The 17,462-nt window shown below is 36.4% G+C and overlaps 1 protein-coding gene across 1 annotated transcript in view; it reads left to right on the forward strand.

Moving 5' to 3' along the window:
- The window catches only part of MTTP (microsomal triglyceride transfer protein), a 57,624-nt gene that overhangs the window by 20,268 nt on the left and 19,894 nt on the right, over positions 1–17,462 (forward strand). Inside the window, exons 5-11 of the mRNA XM_045880698.3 lie at positions 3,663–3,770; positions 4,980–5,096; positions 5,520–5,659; positions 7,433–7,583; positions 9,702–9,859; positions 13,435–13,603; positions 14,417–14,524. Coding sequence (XP_045736654.2) covers positions 3,663–3,770; positions 4,980–5,096; positions 5,520–5,659; positions 7,433–7,583; positions 9,702–9,859; positions 13,435–13,603; positions 14,417–14,524 — 951 coding nt within the window. The remainder of the gene's footprint in view (positions 1–3,662; positions 3,771–4,979; positions 5,097–5,519; positions 5,660–7,432; positions 7,584–9,701; positions 9,860–13,434; positions 13,604–14,416; positions 14,525–17,462) is intronic.

Below are 17,462 nucleotides of genomic sequence, written 5' to 3' on the forward strand. Positions count from 1 at the left end.
AAATATTAGTTGCACTTATAATCTTAATGACAACCTACCATTTTATAGCCCCTTGGGTAGCAGTTGAGTACAAAGTCTTTTGTTACACACACAAAAGGACTCGGTGCCCTCACTGTTCAAAGGCTGGGATGGGGCTGCCACATCATTATTTTGGTGACTCCAACATGTCAATTCTATACGAGCTGTGATTGTAATGATTTACGATAGCCTCAGGTTAAAGTGCACTGTGGTATCTATCAATGATATGATAAAGTACTCGTTGGAAAAAAAAATATGACCCTGGAGACTAAGAAGCCATGTGGAATTTTCAGCCACATCACTGTCAGAAAGATCATTATTTAAATGATCACTTCAGTTTACTATGAGAGGAATTATGAAAGGAAAGGCTGAACTGCTGATTGGCAGTTTTTTTTAAAAAGTATGTTTTACCCCAGGCTCAAATTAAGTTTTACCCCCTGAAATTTCTGTGATTTCAAAGATGCTCAGCAGTGTGTGTTTTTTTGTCCTTCCAGAGCCCGTGTTTGAAGCTCCTATATTTATTTTATAAAAGAGAGCCCATTAAAACACTCAGATGAATATTTATTGCACATCCTCTTTTTTCCATGCCCACTCATCTTCCCTACATAGGTGTTTGGGCATGGCTCTAGTTTTGTCTACAAATCATAAGTAAAGTTGGAAACATGACAGTTTCCTGGTTAAGTTGATTAACACTGACAAGCAAAAGATGCATGGATTCTTTTTTGGGCCTGAAATGCTAATCCAATTAATTGGATAATTACCAGATTTCCATTTCTGGTTTTCACTGTCAGTATTGATTAAATTAACCACATGGCTGCTGAGTTGGCACTTTATTTTGTGTTGTTTCTAGGCATTGATTTGTTCTCTGAATCTGGCAGTGTGGCTCCTTTACACACACTGAACCTCCATAAGAAATATGACACCTTGAAAACCTTCAATTCTTCATATGTTATCTTCTCTTGTCTGTTTTCCAATGTGTCATTGCCTAGCTATACTCTGTTAGATATATATATCAAAGATATATTTAGAGATATAGCTCCAGCTAAGTAGATTAAATAAAATGATTAGTCTGTTTGCTGGGATTCTTTTTATTTTTGCTGTTTGGGCCAGTTAATGGAATTTTGCTTTCTCTTATTCTTAAAGAATGTATAAATTAAGGGGATGTATAGATGCATTTTTTTTCCCTAAGGAAGAAATATGAATCCCTACTGATTCCAAGGCAAAATTGGCCCTCAAAATTTGACAGAAAGAGGCACTGCATCGCCTTCTCCACAACTCACTCATCTTCCTCTATGTTTGGTTTCCTTGGGTTTAAGACTTAGTTTGTAACTGGCTGGTGTCCCTATTGCTTTCCAGAAGCTGTCGGCACTGTGAATTTAGATAAGAGTCCTGTGCTCTCAGATATTCAGAGCTCATTTCAGAACTGAATGAAGTAAATCAGCTTTATGGCCTAAATGTAATAAAACTTACTTGGTTCCTGTTGCAAAATAATGAATTTAAGATTATTGCTGTGACAGCCACATGGATTGAACTGCAAAGTTTTGACTTATTTTTTTAATTATTGAGGACCTACTCAATTCTAACAGTTTTGACATTTAGTTAATATGGATACCAGAGCTGTCTTTACTTTGAATCTCATTGGTCTGCACTAAAAGAACAGTATTTAGGCCTCAAAGATAGCAGTCATACATGTGAGGAAAGACAGATTTGTCCACTTTTCTAGTTTTAGGGAAACAATAAAAATTAATAGAAGAATGAAAAAAAAATCTCTTTTTGTCTTCCAGGTTTACATTGTTCAATCTATTAGGGGAAAAAAGTTGCTAACACCATTTTCTTAGAGATCTAGCAGTCAAGATCAAAGCTTGATCCGTAGGCATGGGCCATTGATAAAAGAGCATTTAATCTTTTCTGTAGTCCAAAGATTAAATCAGAGAACTAGGTTTCCTGAAATTTTAAGTAAAACTTTATATAAATACTTCAGGCACAATTTATAGCCTGGAAGGAAAGTGGGGATACTGATGACTGTACAAATATTTTCACCATTTAATGGCTCCTCTTTGCTTTCTGAAGTACTTAAGACTCAGGCCGTAGGCTATGCATATTGCCACTAAGTGAGTCCTTCTGGCTGTGTCTGGGTTTAAGCGATTCACACATGAACCTTTAGTAATCATGATATCTGGAGATATACTCCCAGAAATTTGAAAAGGAAGTTACATTGTAATTCTGAAAAGGAAAGAAGACCCAGTTTACAAAATAGAACATCAGAAACTCAACCTTGGATCTGAGAAATTGCCAGTGATTTGTTTGAGAATATGATACCATGGATTTTCAGATGCTGAGGTCACCATTCCAGTTCCTTTTTAACCTGGACAAACATAATTCCAACTTTTATAGGTTCGTTCAGTATAATGACTAAAATTGATTGCTGGATAAAGTACCTAGTAAATTTGTCACTAGGCAGAGTATACATAGAAAATACAGATAGAGATTTGAGGCACTTGTTTGGCTAATTCAGGCAAAATATTCTCTTCTAAGGTATGAGAGAATTTTCATATAGGTTGCATTGTTCAGATTGGTATTAACTGAATTCATTGCATAATTACTGAGCTTTCTGTTTTGCTTGAGAAATCATGGTTGGTTTCAAAGAGAATAGGAAGGCATTCAGGATATTTCCAGTAGGAATGCTCAGCTATAATTACTATAGATCTTGGGGATTTTTACAAGGAAGCCATATCCATCCTCTACTTCTAAATTGTGTGAGGTGTTTGGAGTTGATACAGGGTGAAAAGTAACAGACCTTCCAGAAAACTCTCTTTGTATTTTTATTCTTGTTTCTTAAACATGACCTAAATTATCAAAATGGTATGAGACATTGTTATCACCCCTGGGCCTATAAATATCAAGGATAAAACAAAGCTAAGCCATTGACTATTACAGACAAGTCACAGTCATCCTCCTCATTTCAACCTCATTTCCTGCCTTCTGAAGGGACTCAAAGCAGTGCCTGTGGCAGGCCATGCAATGGTAGCAATCTCAACCTCAAATCCTCCAACCATCTCTATCTCCTTATATCCAGGGTCAACATGAATGCTCTGGAGGGTCAGAGAAAGTCACCCCTGTGGAATTTTGTCCGTGGGCATTATGACCATGTGTAGGTGCTGGTCATAGCCCTTAGAGGTTGTGCTAAGCTCATGAGTGTCAAGTATGGTAATTGCCATTCTCTTCCAATAATTGATTTCTTTGTTATTTTAAACATTGGTTCATTTTTTTTCAGGCAGAGTTACAGGTAGGGCACATGTTGATATGTTCAAAGAAAATATTCCTGATCTTTCTTCCTTGGGCAATCCTTCTTGCTTTCACAGAAATCCCAGTCTAAATCGGTGTACTTTTTCCTTCCCTAGGCTATGTCCATCATGTTCAGAGCCTTTATTGTCTGTCTCCCAGAATTTTATATTTTCATGGTCTAGCTTCTTAGGAACTTAAATAACATCTTTTCATAAAAAAAGAAATCCCAGCTTTGGAGTAACAGATCTCTGTGTCCCAGATTGATAGGGGTGAAAATCTGATCTTTCCTGCTAATTATTTAACCAAATTGATAAATGATGCATTTTTGCTTCATATATGTTTGTCTTTTTTTCCCCCAGGTCAAAGAGTTCTACTCATATCCAAATGAGCCAGTGGCCATAGAAAATCTCAAGAGAGGCCTGGCTAGCCTATTTCAGATGCAGTTAAGCTCTGGAACCACCAACGAGGTACTTATTAATATTAAGGATCCAGAATATTATTTGTCAATAGTTACCAAAATTGTTCATATGGAGCAATATGAATAGAAATTTGTAGAAATTCAGTAAAAAAGTTACTACTATAGTAATGCTCAGAAAAGGTGAGTAGCATGGTTAAGTCTCACTTACATGTGAAACAAATTGCCATTTACCCCAATTTGTACTCAAATACAGGGTGAAAGAAATTAGAATCCATTATATTAAGGAGACTTATGGAATGACTAAACGATAGAGATGTAGAAAACATTGGGGAGCATTTCAGTGGCGTCACTGTACATCACTATCCCATGGGGACCTTATTTAAGATACAGATTCCCTGCAGAGATTCTGATTCAATAGATCAGGGAGGACCTGAGCATCTGTATTGTAAGTTTTCTCAGATAGTTTGGACGTACTGTCGGTTTGGGGAACCAGTGATCTATACCAACCCCTTTCATTTTACAGATGAAGAAACTGAGGTTAAACTAGAGAGGTTAAGTGGCTCCCCCAGAGGTTAAGTGGCTCCCCCAGCTCTCCCTCAGGCAGAGCTGAGTCTGAGTTACCTGTTCTGCATTCAGCCAACCCATGAGTGGGTGAGAAAATCTAATTGGCAGGGCTGGGCCAAGGGAGTATTGGGTAGTTTACTAGAATAAAGGCTACGTGTGGTGCTGGTCGAGACCCAAGGGAAGGCTCAGAGAAGCTAAGCAATCTGTACTGATATACATTTGCCCATACTCAAATTGTTAATGTGACTTATAACGAGTTGAATTAATCCCACAAGTTTTTAAGGATTTCTAATTATATTCAGCTAGTCAAAGAGCGTGTGCACACACATACTCACATCTAGATACAGCATTAAAAGTCAAATCCCCTTTCCACATAATTATCCACTTACCAGAGGTTTTGATTATGACCAAGCCATTTGTCCAATTCTTACTAGATGTTAGAGAGAAGTAGGAAATCCTTTATTTTTACTGGGGCAATAGAAGGTGCTGATAAGACTCAACAAAAGAGGATGGAAAAGAATCCACATGCTTCAGGAAACACTGAATTCTTCCTGTCCTTCTGTCTTGTCAGCCTGGACAAAAAAGCAGTCTCCCGTGGCAATATCAGGAACCCCAGTTTTCAGGCTGCTTCCCACTAGAATTTGAACGGTCCATGTCACAATCCCAAAAGTTGTATTTTTACTTTTCTTTTTAGGTAGATATCTCTGGGGATTGTAAGGTGACATACCAGGCTCATCAGGACAAAGTGACCAAAATTAAGGCCTTGGATTCATGCAAAATAGAGAGGTCTGGATTTACAACCTCAAATCAGGTATGATTGATATCACCCTCTTTAAGGCATCCAAGTAATTACATTTTGTAGAGATTAATTTAAAATAATAGAAGAATAAGGTAACAATATAATTTGGGAACATTTATAATTTTTAGTTTAGGGTATTGTTTCACACAATACCAAATGAAAAAGGTTTATTTTCATATGTTATAAGTTTGGGTGGTGAAGGGAAGGTGTTAAGAGGAAGCTCTTGAGCACTGGGTGTTATACGCAAACAATGAATCATGGAACACTACATCAAGAACTAATGATGTAATGTACGGTGCTTAATATAACAAAATAAAATTAAAAAAGAGGAAGCTCTTTTGAAGATTAGAAGAGAGTTTGCTATTTGACTTGATTCAAAGATAAAAAGCTGATTGTTACAACTCCAAATATTTATTTATTTATGTATTTATTTAGGTCTTGGGCGTCACTTCAAAAGCCACATCTGTCACTACCTATAAGATAGAAGACAGCTTTGTTATAGCTGTGTTCGCAGAAGAGACACATGCTTTCCGGATGAATTTCCTACAAACCATTGCAGGCAATATAATATCAAAGTAAGATAATGATGAAATTTAAATTTTCTTTCCTATTCTTTGATATATTATTATATTTGGTTTTTAAATATACATGTTAGAAATGTTAAATGTATGTAAGTTTTATATATATATTACATATATATATAGTGCTTCCTTAGTTTGACTGTTAGTTTCTTGGAAACTGTGATTATATCTTGTTCACCTTTAGTTTTCACATCATCTACAATAATATATGGTATATTAAATACTGTTTTTAATAGAATTTCATTTAAAATTATATCAATCATTTATTGAATAGATTTACATTTTAAAAAAGCAAACTACTTGATTCATTCTAGTTTATTTTCTAATTTCTCTGTCAGATCTTTCCAATGGTAAGGTTAAAAAGTGGTGGATTTGCATGTTTTCTCCTTGAGATTTCTGTTGTTGTTGTTGTTGTTTATGTTGTTGTTGTTAAGAAACACATAAAAAGTTGTTATTGTTGTAAGAAACACATAAAAAGTTCCATAGTAAAGTGATACGGCAGAATTTTTGTATTTTTGATTTATAATACCATATTCAAGCCTGTTATTTCAGTGTGTGAAAATTTCTCTGGTCAGAAGTTCTCAGGGGCTTAAGAACTAGAACTTTCAAATCTAAGAGTATATGTTATTTTCAGATTTTAATTTAGAAGATTTCCTAGCATTAAATGTATTCTACCTTATGCCATCGCTTGTCAAATGCTTTCTCTCAAGTAGCTCTAATATCAGAGGGCAGTGGATGCAAAGGCTGGGGAGAAGTGCCTCAAACTATAAATGCTTGAAATTTTTTTTGAAGTTTCATCTGGATAGAATTTTGCATTTTACTTTGCACCATATTGTTTTCATGTATTTTCATATAAAATGAGTATTTTAAATTACTTATCAGGTCTATCAGGTTTCCACTGCCCTATAGCAAACCACTCCCAATTTAGTAGTGCAAAAAGCAGCAGTCATTTTATTATTCTGTCAGAATTCTGGGTCTTGCCTTGGCTCAGCGAGGCACTCCTTGTTTGGTGTCTGTTCTGCAGTGGCAGTCACTGACCAGAGCCGGTTCAAAGGTTGCTCCCTCACCTATTTGTTATCTGGATTGGGAAGACTCAAACTACTGAGGCTCCCCAAGCATGTGGCCTTTCAGAATGGTGGCTTCAGGGAGCCAGGCTTTGTACATGGCAGCTCAGGTCTCCAAAGGGATATGTGCTGCTGACATTCCAGATGAAAGCTGAATTTCCTTTTAAGATTTAGCCTTAGAAGTCAAGTAGTTTCCTTCCATTCTCCCTCTCTTAGTTGGGGAAAACACAGAGTCCTGCCCAGGATCAAGGACAGGGATGCAGACTCTACCTCTTGATGGGAGAGAGACAAGGTTCTGAAAGAGCATTTCAGGCAAAAATATCATGGAAGCCATTTTCAGTAAATAAGATTTTTCTTAATTGTCTTAGTTAATAAGTGGTTGTATGGATGATATTTTCAGAAAGCAGGGCTAAATTTAAAAGAAGTGACATCACATAATCTTCTTCAGCATCCAGGCAAGTTTTCTTCCCTGTATTCTCTTAAATCCAGACTTTTATTTTCAAACCTTTGAGTAAAATTGTTGTTCCAGAAAGATTTCATAATTATCTTGAGGTTTCTGCTACTGAGATATTGCAGTTTGAAAGACATGGACTTACATAGTGTGAATAAATTAGTATCTGGTTTGCCAAAAGAATGGCAATCAGTAGCTTGTTCACTCAAAATAAAGCTGCTAATGTGATATTTCTCTTCCTTGGTTGTGCAGGCAGAAATTAGAGCTGAAGACCACTGAAGCAGGCCCAAGACTGATACCTGGAAAGCAGGTTGCAGCCATAATTAAAGCAGTTGATTCCGAGTACAGGGCCCTTCCCATTGTGGGACAGGACTTCCAGAGCAAGTGTAAAGGATGCTCTTCTGTAAGTGTGAACAGCTGCGTTGTGTGGTCAGATAGGGGAATTATCACGGCTTAAAATTCGATTTTCCTTTTGTCTCCAATGGAAGCTTCAGTTAATTCTTTGAAGAAAGTTTATAAAGAGCTACCAGTCGCCACTGAATTCTAATGGCCCTAGTAACAATATGCACACAAGATGAGGTGTAATCCAACAATAATTAACAAATAATTACCATCCACTCATTTCAAATTACAAATGTTATGACTTAAGGGCAACTTCTGAATAGTAGTACCTAGAATGCAGTGGGGGATAAAGGGTCTAACGAAGTTCGGGGAAAGCATATAGTGTCAAGAGCATGGACAGGGATCTGAATCCTGAAAGTTCTACTACTGAGTAGCAGTATGTCCTCAGGTGAAATATTTAACTGAGCTCAGTGTTCTGAGTACTGCTGTCAGGACTAAAAAAGGATACCAAGCTCCCTGCTAAATTAGGAAACACTTCTTTACCACACCCCAACTCCCCTACAATTACGGACAGAAATGAGATAGCACACCTTCAAGGCAAAATGTAGATCGTCATAACATTTTAAGTCCAACAAAGAGAAATTTCATTTATCTCATGAGTCAGTTGTGATGATGACCATAGATAGGACCTTAGGGTCTAGCATTTCCTAATACTTAGCCTCTTGTCAGGAGAGCAAACCCCTGGCTTCATGCTCTGTTGGTAGCTACCAGAAGATGCTGTTCCCTTGGTGTTCAGAGAAGTAGAATTATCAAGAACTAATATCATAATTTGCTTAAAGTACAAGACATTAAGTCCTTGCTAATTTCTCAAATTTATCAAATTGAACTAAGGGAAAAACAAAAAGAAAGAGAGAATCATCATTCTCAAATCTTATTTTTTATTTGTTTTTCTTCCATATAACAGTTAATGTTCCAGTGTAATTTTCTAATGTGTCATACAAAGGTGGAAATGATTTAGGAAAGTGACTGCTGAAACCAATCATCTTTTTTAATGCTGTGAACTATTAATTTCTCTCCCCCATGTTTATTAAAAATTATAAGCCATTTTAGATGTTTGGTAATTACTTCTTCATTATTGTAGGAGGGGTTTATGTCTTTGAGGAATTGCTTGTGCAATTTCAGTACACTGTCACCATCGCAACCCTTTAAAGAAAAAAAATCTGAATTCACACTGGTGTGCTCTCTGCCCTCAGAAATGACCCAGTAGATTTTTAGCTAAGAATAGCTGGAATTTTGCTCTGGGATATCCTCTTAAGATTAGATAACCAAAAGAGATTTGAAAAAGAAAAAATATGTGTCTATTGCTCATCAGAAGGAGTGAATAATTTAAATATTTGTAGCATACTGATTACCCCAGACCTCTTAGACTGCTGGAGGTCACTAATGGGATTAAATACATTATTTACAACTAGGGGGAAAAGTGGTAAACTAGGAAAAATCAGTTATTTAATATATTTCAAGGCCAGAATATGTCACTAATTAGAATTATTTACTATTGTTAAAATCATAATAGAATAACAATAGTATGAGAATTACCTTTATCTAAATACTACTCTACTTAACATGTAAGTAATGAACAATTCAGACCTCAGCATAGTTAAACATTGCATGTCATAAAAACAATAAAATAAAGAGAACAGGGAGCTCAAGTTATTACAAAGACTGATTTTCAGTGAGGTCCCAGTACGTAAGAAACCTGACACAATAATTCAGCAGTTTTATTTTTTTTCCCCTTCCAACATCTCCTGCTGTCAGTGAAAATCCTGCACAGTTGCAGGATGGTAGTCAAAGCCTGGCCTTAGGTATAATTCCTTTGGTGTAACAAATGACCTTATAGGCCCAGAAGCCTCGGTTCTTTGGAGCTAAGTACTAACAGACAAAAATGGTCCTCCTGCAGAGGAATCGCACACAGGGTCAGCAGGCCTCTAGATTTGTCTCTGAGAGTCACAGGAATGTGAGAGGGGCAGGAGGCAATCAGGGATATGGAGGTAAGATGCAACAAGCTTCTTTTGCTTGTCAGTTACAAGGCAAGATTTCTTTCTGGGGAGAACATCCCTTGACAATGCGGATGTCCAGAATCCCGAATGGGGTGTGAGCTTGCAGCCGTGTTTCTTTGCAGCTCGCAGAGCAATGGCAGTCAACCAGAAAACACCTGCAGCCTGACCAGCTCTCCAAGGCTGAGGCTGTCAGAAGCTTCCTGGCCTTCATTCAGCGCCTCCGGACAGCAAAGAGAGAAGAGATCCTCCAAATCCTCAAGGCTGAAAACAAGGAAGTGTTGTAAGTTCCCCAGTCTGGTGTGGGGTTGTCTGTAGAAAAGCATTTCTGGGTTATTGGTTTCTTATTAAGAAAGACCCCTTTTAACCAAATGCCCAACTTCCAAATCAATTATTGTGCTGTTTTTATATTTTCATCAAAGAGTTAATGCCACAATACAGTAATTTAACAATTACTTGACCAGAAATGTGCTAAAACAAAGTTTTAGCAGTGACTGAGAATGAACATTTTTTGAGTGTTTATGAGTTTAAATCAGGTCTAAATTGGTACATAGATAAGGGAGGGTAGGGCTTCATCTTGACACCAGGATGCATGTGCTGCCCCCCTGTGTGTGGACCTATTAATTTACATTTGAAAGGATTCTAGAGTTGGATTATAAAAACAAAAAAAGAGTATGACTTTTCAATTGAAAAATGTAATTTTATTAAAGATCCAGTGATCATACCCATCAAAGCCATTTTTTTATATAGAAAATTGAGAACTAAGGTAGTCAAAAGAAATCTGTGTGTTATTTGAATGTTTGCTGAAAGTGTGATTCATTGACATGCATAATAAAGAGAGTTGACTTAATTCTCAGATTTACTTTGTAAATACAAGTGGTTTTTGTCTGTGATATAGAATTTGTAAATACAAATTCAACTGTATAATATTAATTGCCCTAATGATACAGAAAGTGGTTCAATTAATTTGACAGTCAAAACTAGCCATTAACATAATAAAAAATGGAAATTGGCCAACACACACACACACACACACATACACAGTACCAGTAGCCATAGTCCCTGAGTTCAAAGGACTCAATTCTCCAAGAAGAGAATTGAGCTTTTTTTCAAGAAGTCTATTTATTCTTGATTATATTTATTTACTTGCCTTGAGGACATTTTTAAAATTGATAGGAATTCCATATGACTGACCAGAATTGGTTGCTCTCTTCAAAAAATAAATATTTAAACCAGAAGTTGAAAGATACACAGAGTTAGAGATTCTCAGACTCCTGTTTTAATCATCGAACTTTAAGATATATTTGTAGGGTGATTTGTCTTTATAGGAAAAGCAAAGATACTGACAAGAAAAGTTTAAAAATTGGCTATTAGTTTAGAATGGAGATTGAATTAAACTTTAACCTTATTTTTCTCCTAAAAGTCTTAAGGTAGCAATTATTTGGATAATTTCATGATGTATTTTCTACATCAGATTACAGGTTTCTCCTGCTACCCAAAAGTAGAGCCTCCTATGAAACCTTTTGTAACCCGAAATGGTGTAAAGCAAAGAATTACCATTAATTTACATGGAAAATTTTTAAGCATTTCCAGACCGGAAAAAATAACCTCTCTTAGGTTTTACTAATACCTTAGGACATATCTTGCAAATGGATACACAAAATAAATCAAGATAAAGCCCAGATGCTCATAGACACAGTTCTAAGCTATGGTGGCCTGATGCTGAGATGCTGAGTGTAGTTCCCTGGGAAGGGGCTTGGTGGGGCCACACTCGCTGCTCAGGGTGCACACTGCCTCTGTAACGGGCTTGCTGCAATACATGTTGAATGCTATTTTGCTTTTAACCTTTTTTTTGGTAAAAGCAAAAATCCTCTTCAGATTTCTTCTGGTTACTAAAAACAGGTACTAATGTAGGTCTTTTGTAAAAGCACAGTAGCCTAACACAAACTTTGGAAAAGCAGGGGATACTTATATTTACATAATATTATACCATATAATGTGTAACCCACATATAGTGTAGTGTAATAGAAAGGATACTAGGATGAATTAAAATCAGAAGACCTAGTTTTTTTTAAAGATTTATTTATGGGGGGGGAGGGGCAGAGGGAGAGAGTCTCAAGCAGATACCCCGTGGGGCAGGGAGCCCCACACGGGGCTCGTTCCCAGGACCCTGAGATCATGACCTGAACCGAAATCAAGAGTCAACACCTAACCAGCTGAGCCACCCAGGTGACCCTGGAAGACCTGGTTTTTAATTTTGACCTCCAACAGTGTACAACCTTTGAGCAAATTGTTTACGTTTAGCCTCTCCAAGCCTCACTTTCAACATCTGTAAAATACGGAGAATAATTCCTTCTATTTATTATAGCATAGTGGAAGACATGGTGGTGGAATGTAACATTTCCTGAAGTGTCCATTGTGTGTATCCTGTAATTTGCAGAATACTAACAAGTATGCCAAGAGGAAAGAATTCTGTGAGCAACTGAGTTGGAAAAATGCTGGGTGAAATCAAATCAAATAGTTTTCTTGGCTGTGGAAATTTTCAACATCTTCAATCGTAAATTATTACATATAAGTTTCCTCAAACATTTTCTGAACTTAAATAATCTTGAAGATCCCTTTCCTTACATCATTTCATAGGACTAGAATCACATGGAAAAAAACACTTTGAGAAATACTAATGTATTTAAAATATCATGGATACCAGAGTCAGAAAAACCTGAGTTCCAACCCCAGCTATACACTTAACGGCTGTGGGGCCTTGAACATCTCTGAGTCTGTTTCCTCATACATAAGGGGGAATATTAGCATTTAACTGACAGAGATGTTTCATGGATTAAATGAAGTAATTGTATTAATAACATCCTATTATTGAGTGTTCTAAGTGCTCTACATAGATTATGTAATCTAATCCTCCCAACAATTCTAAGGTAACCACTATTTTTAGCCCCATCTTACAGACAAAGAAATGAAAGCAAAAGAGAAGTTGCACACCTAAAATTTCTGGTGCAGTACTTGCGTAATAGGCACCTAATAAATATTCTCTCTCAGTCTCTGCTTCATTTACTACTAGGTTTTTGTTAGGAACAAAATGATAGAGTGCAAGTGTATCTCTTTTTTAAAGTATAAAGCACTAAACACATGTATGGTGTGTTTATACAATGTGGAATAAACTTACATACATAATATATTCATTAGTATGACAACTAATTTCAGAAATTTTACCATCCCAGACTCAACCAGATTCCTGATGACTGCTGTACGTAATTAGAATTAGGAGTTCTGCTCTGTCCACACATAGCCATTATGATTGAACATTGAACATGAACATGGTAACTATACCATGGTACTTTTTATTTTTAGAAAAAATGAACAACATCTTCTCCCTCAGATATAAATTAAAGTTAAAAGGATTTCCCATCTTTTCTTTAAATAATACTGCCTGAGTTAAATTAGGCATTTGAGAAATGTGTACATTTGCAAAGCTAATTAGATAAAAGAGAATCAGTATTTGAGACCATAACTGTGATGTTTGACTCATAGAGAAAAGAATTTGAACCTAATTTATAATTTGCCTGTATAATTTTGATGTACAAATTTCCAAATTATGTTTGGCTTAGGCTATTACAGTAAAATTAGTTTGTATATTTTGAGTATACATTGAATTAGATAGAGAGGCATTAAAGGAGAGGTTTAAAATAAAATGGGGGGTCTTTTTGAGGAAGTCATTCATTTGTTGTTTGTTTATATAAAAAAAATTTCACTTATTTAGGAAACTCAAATCAGTGGAGAGTCTGTGAATGGTAGAGATTTAAATAATTCCTTAAACTGATATCCATGACTCTCCCTTTTTTGTAGACCTCAACTGGTGGATGCTGTCACCTCTGCTCAGACTTCAGACTCATTAGACGCCATTTTGGACTTTCTGGATTTCAAAAGCGACAGTAGCATTATCCTCCAGGAGAGGTTTCTCTATGCCTGTGGATTTGCCTCCCATCCGGATGAAGAACTCCTAAGAGCCCTCATTGTAAGTCAAATGAACACTGGAAAAATAAGGGCTCTCAGCTACTAAAAAGCTCATTAAGAATCTAGTCAGTAATTGGATTATTTTCTATCCATTAATCCATTAATTATAGTAAACTGTTTCACATAGTGTCTTCTTTGCACTTCCTCTAAAGTCACATAAACTGTATGGTAAGGAAATTTAAAGATTATATTCACCTATCATACAATTAGACATAGAACAAAATTTCAGAGACGAATCTTGGTTATGCTTCAGAAATTGATTTTAAAAGATTTGTTTTGACTTCAAAAGTCTTCATGGCATCTAATATACGATACATTGAAGAGATACAATTCCTCCAATATTAAAAAATTTACATTGGAAACAAAAGTTAGACTTCTCTTGGATCCAAGATTTAAAAACAAAATGTGTACTTATCCACTTATGATCTAGTGGAATAACTCATAATCTTTTTGGAAAATGAGACCATTTGAGGACCTGATAAATCAATGAAGCTCCTCTTCACCCGTACGCAAAATTTTACAGACTATTTTTTTGGTTCAATGACGCAGTGAACCCAATCCATAAACCCCTCAGGAGTTCACAGACCCATGTTAAGAAGACCTGGAGAGGAGAGAGTCTATTAATTCTTCAAATTAAAGTAGAAAGTGAATTTGTAAGTGTCCCCAAATCAAAATTTTCAATTTGCTATCTAGGAACATAAAAACATTTTCCTTAGACATAGGTTATGTTGCATCTTAAAAAAAATTTCTAAAAATGTCCCTTGGAAATGTTTAAATGTTTTGATAACCTATTTTATCTCTGTTTGGTTAATAGAGTAAGTTCAAAGGTTCCTTTGGGAGCAATGACATCAGAGAAACTGTTATGATCATCATTGGGGCCCTCGTCAGGAAGCTGTGTCAGAATGAAGGCTGCAAGCTCAAAGTAAGTGCAAATCCAATCTCATGTATTATATAGTTCCGGATCATTCTGTGTCATACTCACTGAGCTGCCTATCACTGGCACTCCTAATCTCCCTTACCCTACTCCACTTTCCCTATTTCATAGCAATTATTATCATCTAACATACTTTAGAATTCAGTTATTCATGACATTTATGCTTATTTCTGTCTCCCACTGAAATGTAAGTTCCATGCAGAAATGGATCTTTGTCTTGTTAACACCAATTGCTTAAAGTAATTGCTGATGCATAGATAACATTCAACAAATACTTGCTAAAGAGTGAATAGTCTATTAATCCTTCACCGATATGTATTTATTGAATGCCCACTACATATGTGGCTTTCAGTGGCATGTATGATATAGTTCTTTTTTTTAGAAAAATATTAGACTCCAGGGCTATCTCCTAGAGGAGAACTTTTTTAAAAAGGTTTATTTATTTATTTTAGAGAGAGACCAGGAGAGAAAGAGAGTATGAGTGGGAATGGCAAAGGGAGAGGGGGAGAGAATCCTAAGCAGACTCCGCGCCAAGCATGGAGCCCTACGTAGGGCTCGGTCTCACAACCCTGAGATCATGACCTGAGCGGAAACCAAGAGTCAGATGCTTAACTGACTGGAGTGCCCTGGGGAATATAATAAGTGTGGTTTGCAGTTTTGAGTTTTGATGGAGGGAATTTTGTTACTTCTGATTACCCAGAGCTTTACATTTTGTTTTTAATTTCATTTGCTCAAAGCTTCTCCATTTGTCTGAGTGGACTATTAATTTTAACATCTTTCTCATAAAAAAACCAAAACCTCACTTTGTAAGCTTAACTAGTTATAGAAAATCCGAATGGATTAATATCCAACACAGCCTATCTTTCTGGATAGATTTGCAAATAGATTAAAGATGCAAATAGATTAAAGATGCTGAATATATAAAGTCTTTTTTGGTCCACATTCATTATACAGTCAGCTTCTAGTCAGCATTTTTCTTCTCTCTCAAAAAAGACATCACTATATTATTTTGCTTGCTGAGTGCTTGCTCTTAAAAATAATAGGGAGAACATTCTTGAAATAGTGCCAAAACAGACAACCCAAACTAGAAAGCAACCTAAGTAGGAAAAAGATGACTAAAAAAAAAAATGGCTTTGAAAGTGTTTGAACATCAGCCTAGTGAGTTCTGGCAGAGATCAAATTTGTATTATTTCTATGACATCAAAGAACTATGACTTCTTATATTTTTTCAATTTCCATAATTATTTGAATAGCCGATTTACTTCAGTAATCATATATGAAATATCTTGACTAAAGACAAAATTCACATATGAAAACATCCATTCAGCAGAATTTAATAAGTATCTACTCTGTTCTAGGGGTGATGTTAATCCCTTAATATAAAGATGCATAAAATATTCTACCATCCTCAAAGAACTCCCAGTCCATTTATCAAATACAAACAAAAAATAATATTGAAATATAAACAAAGTGCTTTGAGAATACAGAATATATGGCAGACTACTCTGTTTGGGAGTGCTGGAGAAGGTTTCACCAAAATAGTAATATTTAAGCTTTGTCTAGAAGAGCTTTTTAGGTGAAGAGATGATAGTATGGAATGAAGGACATTCTAGGAAAAATACAACAATGCATGAAAAGGCCCAAAGTCAAAATGGGTCTGGTATGCCTGAGAACAGTGAGAAATTCTGTGGAGCTGGAGCACAAAGTATTCATATTTGTGGGGCAGATGGGTGAGAGTAGAGCACAGGAAAAAATGGAAGAGAGAAAAGAAGTTGGATCTTTATTAATGAGAAGCTAACAAGTCTGGCCATCACTCCAAAGAGAGAGGGGAGAATGGTATGTTTTTAGGCAGGTGAATGAGATGCTCAGATTTTTTTTTTTTTTAATTTATAAAGAAGCAGAGTGTAGGGACTGGCTGTTGACTAGATTGGAGCCAGCAAGATCTGATTGGAAATATTTACAACAGCCGGACAAAAATTAGTAAAGGTCTGAATTAACATAGCGGCAGTAGGGTGAGAGAAGGAGACAGATTCAAGAGTCATTTAGGAGGTAGAGTTAATAGTACTCAGTGATGACTGATGGGGAGATGTGGGGAGTGTGAAAGAAGTAAGAAGCTGGGTGACTAGTAAGATTCCAGGGTAGGGTACTAGGTGTGGTGATGTCAACCACTTAAGTAAGGTTTATAGAACCTAGTTTGGGATTGGGAGATAGGTAGAACTATGAATTTGTTTTGGCCATGTTAAGTTTGAAATCCTCTGGGCCACCAAGTTGAGTTGTCCAAAGGGCAGATGGCCACAGCCACCTGAAGCCCAGAAGAGGAGTTAGGGCCAGGGACAGGGTGGCTGCAACCTTGGGAGAGAGTAGAATGTAGCATGAGAAGGAAACTGAACAAAGGATTAAATGTAAAATTTTGCTGAAAACGGGATAGCCAAATTCTCATCACATCTTTAAAGTGTAAGACTGTTGAATCACAGACCTGTACCTCTGAAACAAATAATACATTATATGTTAAAAAAAAAAAAAAAGAAGAAGATAGCAGGAGGGGAAGAATGAAGGGGGCGGAAATCGGAGGGGGAGATGAACCATGAGAGACTATGGACTCTGAGAAACAAACTGAGGGTTCTAGAGGGGAGGGGGGTGAGGGGATGGGTTAGCCTGGTGATGGGTATTAAGGAGGGCACGTACTGAATGGAGCACTGGGTGTTATATGCAAACAATGAATCATGGAACACTACATCAAAAACTAATGATGTAATGTATGGTGATTAACATAACATAATAAAATTTAAAAAAAAAAAAGTTACCTTGTAGGTAGCTTAAAATTAGCCCCTATTACTGTCATTCAATTTTGTTAATGTTTTTGGGCAGCTTTGGGCGTGTGCTGTGATGAGCACTGGGTGTTACACGTAACTAATGAATCATTGAA

The sequence above is a fragment of the Mirounga angustirostris genome, unplaced genomic scaffold, assembly GCF_029215605.1.
Source record: "Mirounga angustirostris isolate CCGP_5_RB_7025 unplaced genomic scaffold, mMirAng1.0.hap1 SCAF_2, whole genome shotgun sequence".
Classification (NCBI taxonomy): domain Eukaryota; kingdom Metazoa; phylum Chordata; class Mammalia; order Carnivora; family Phocidae; genus Mirounga; species Mirounga angustirostris.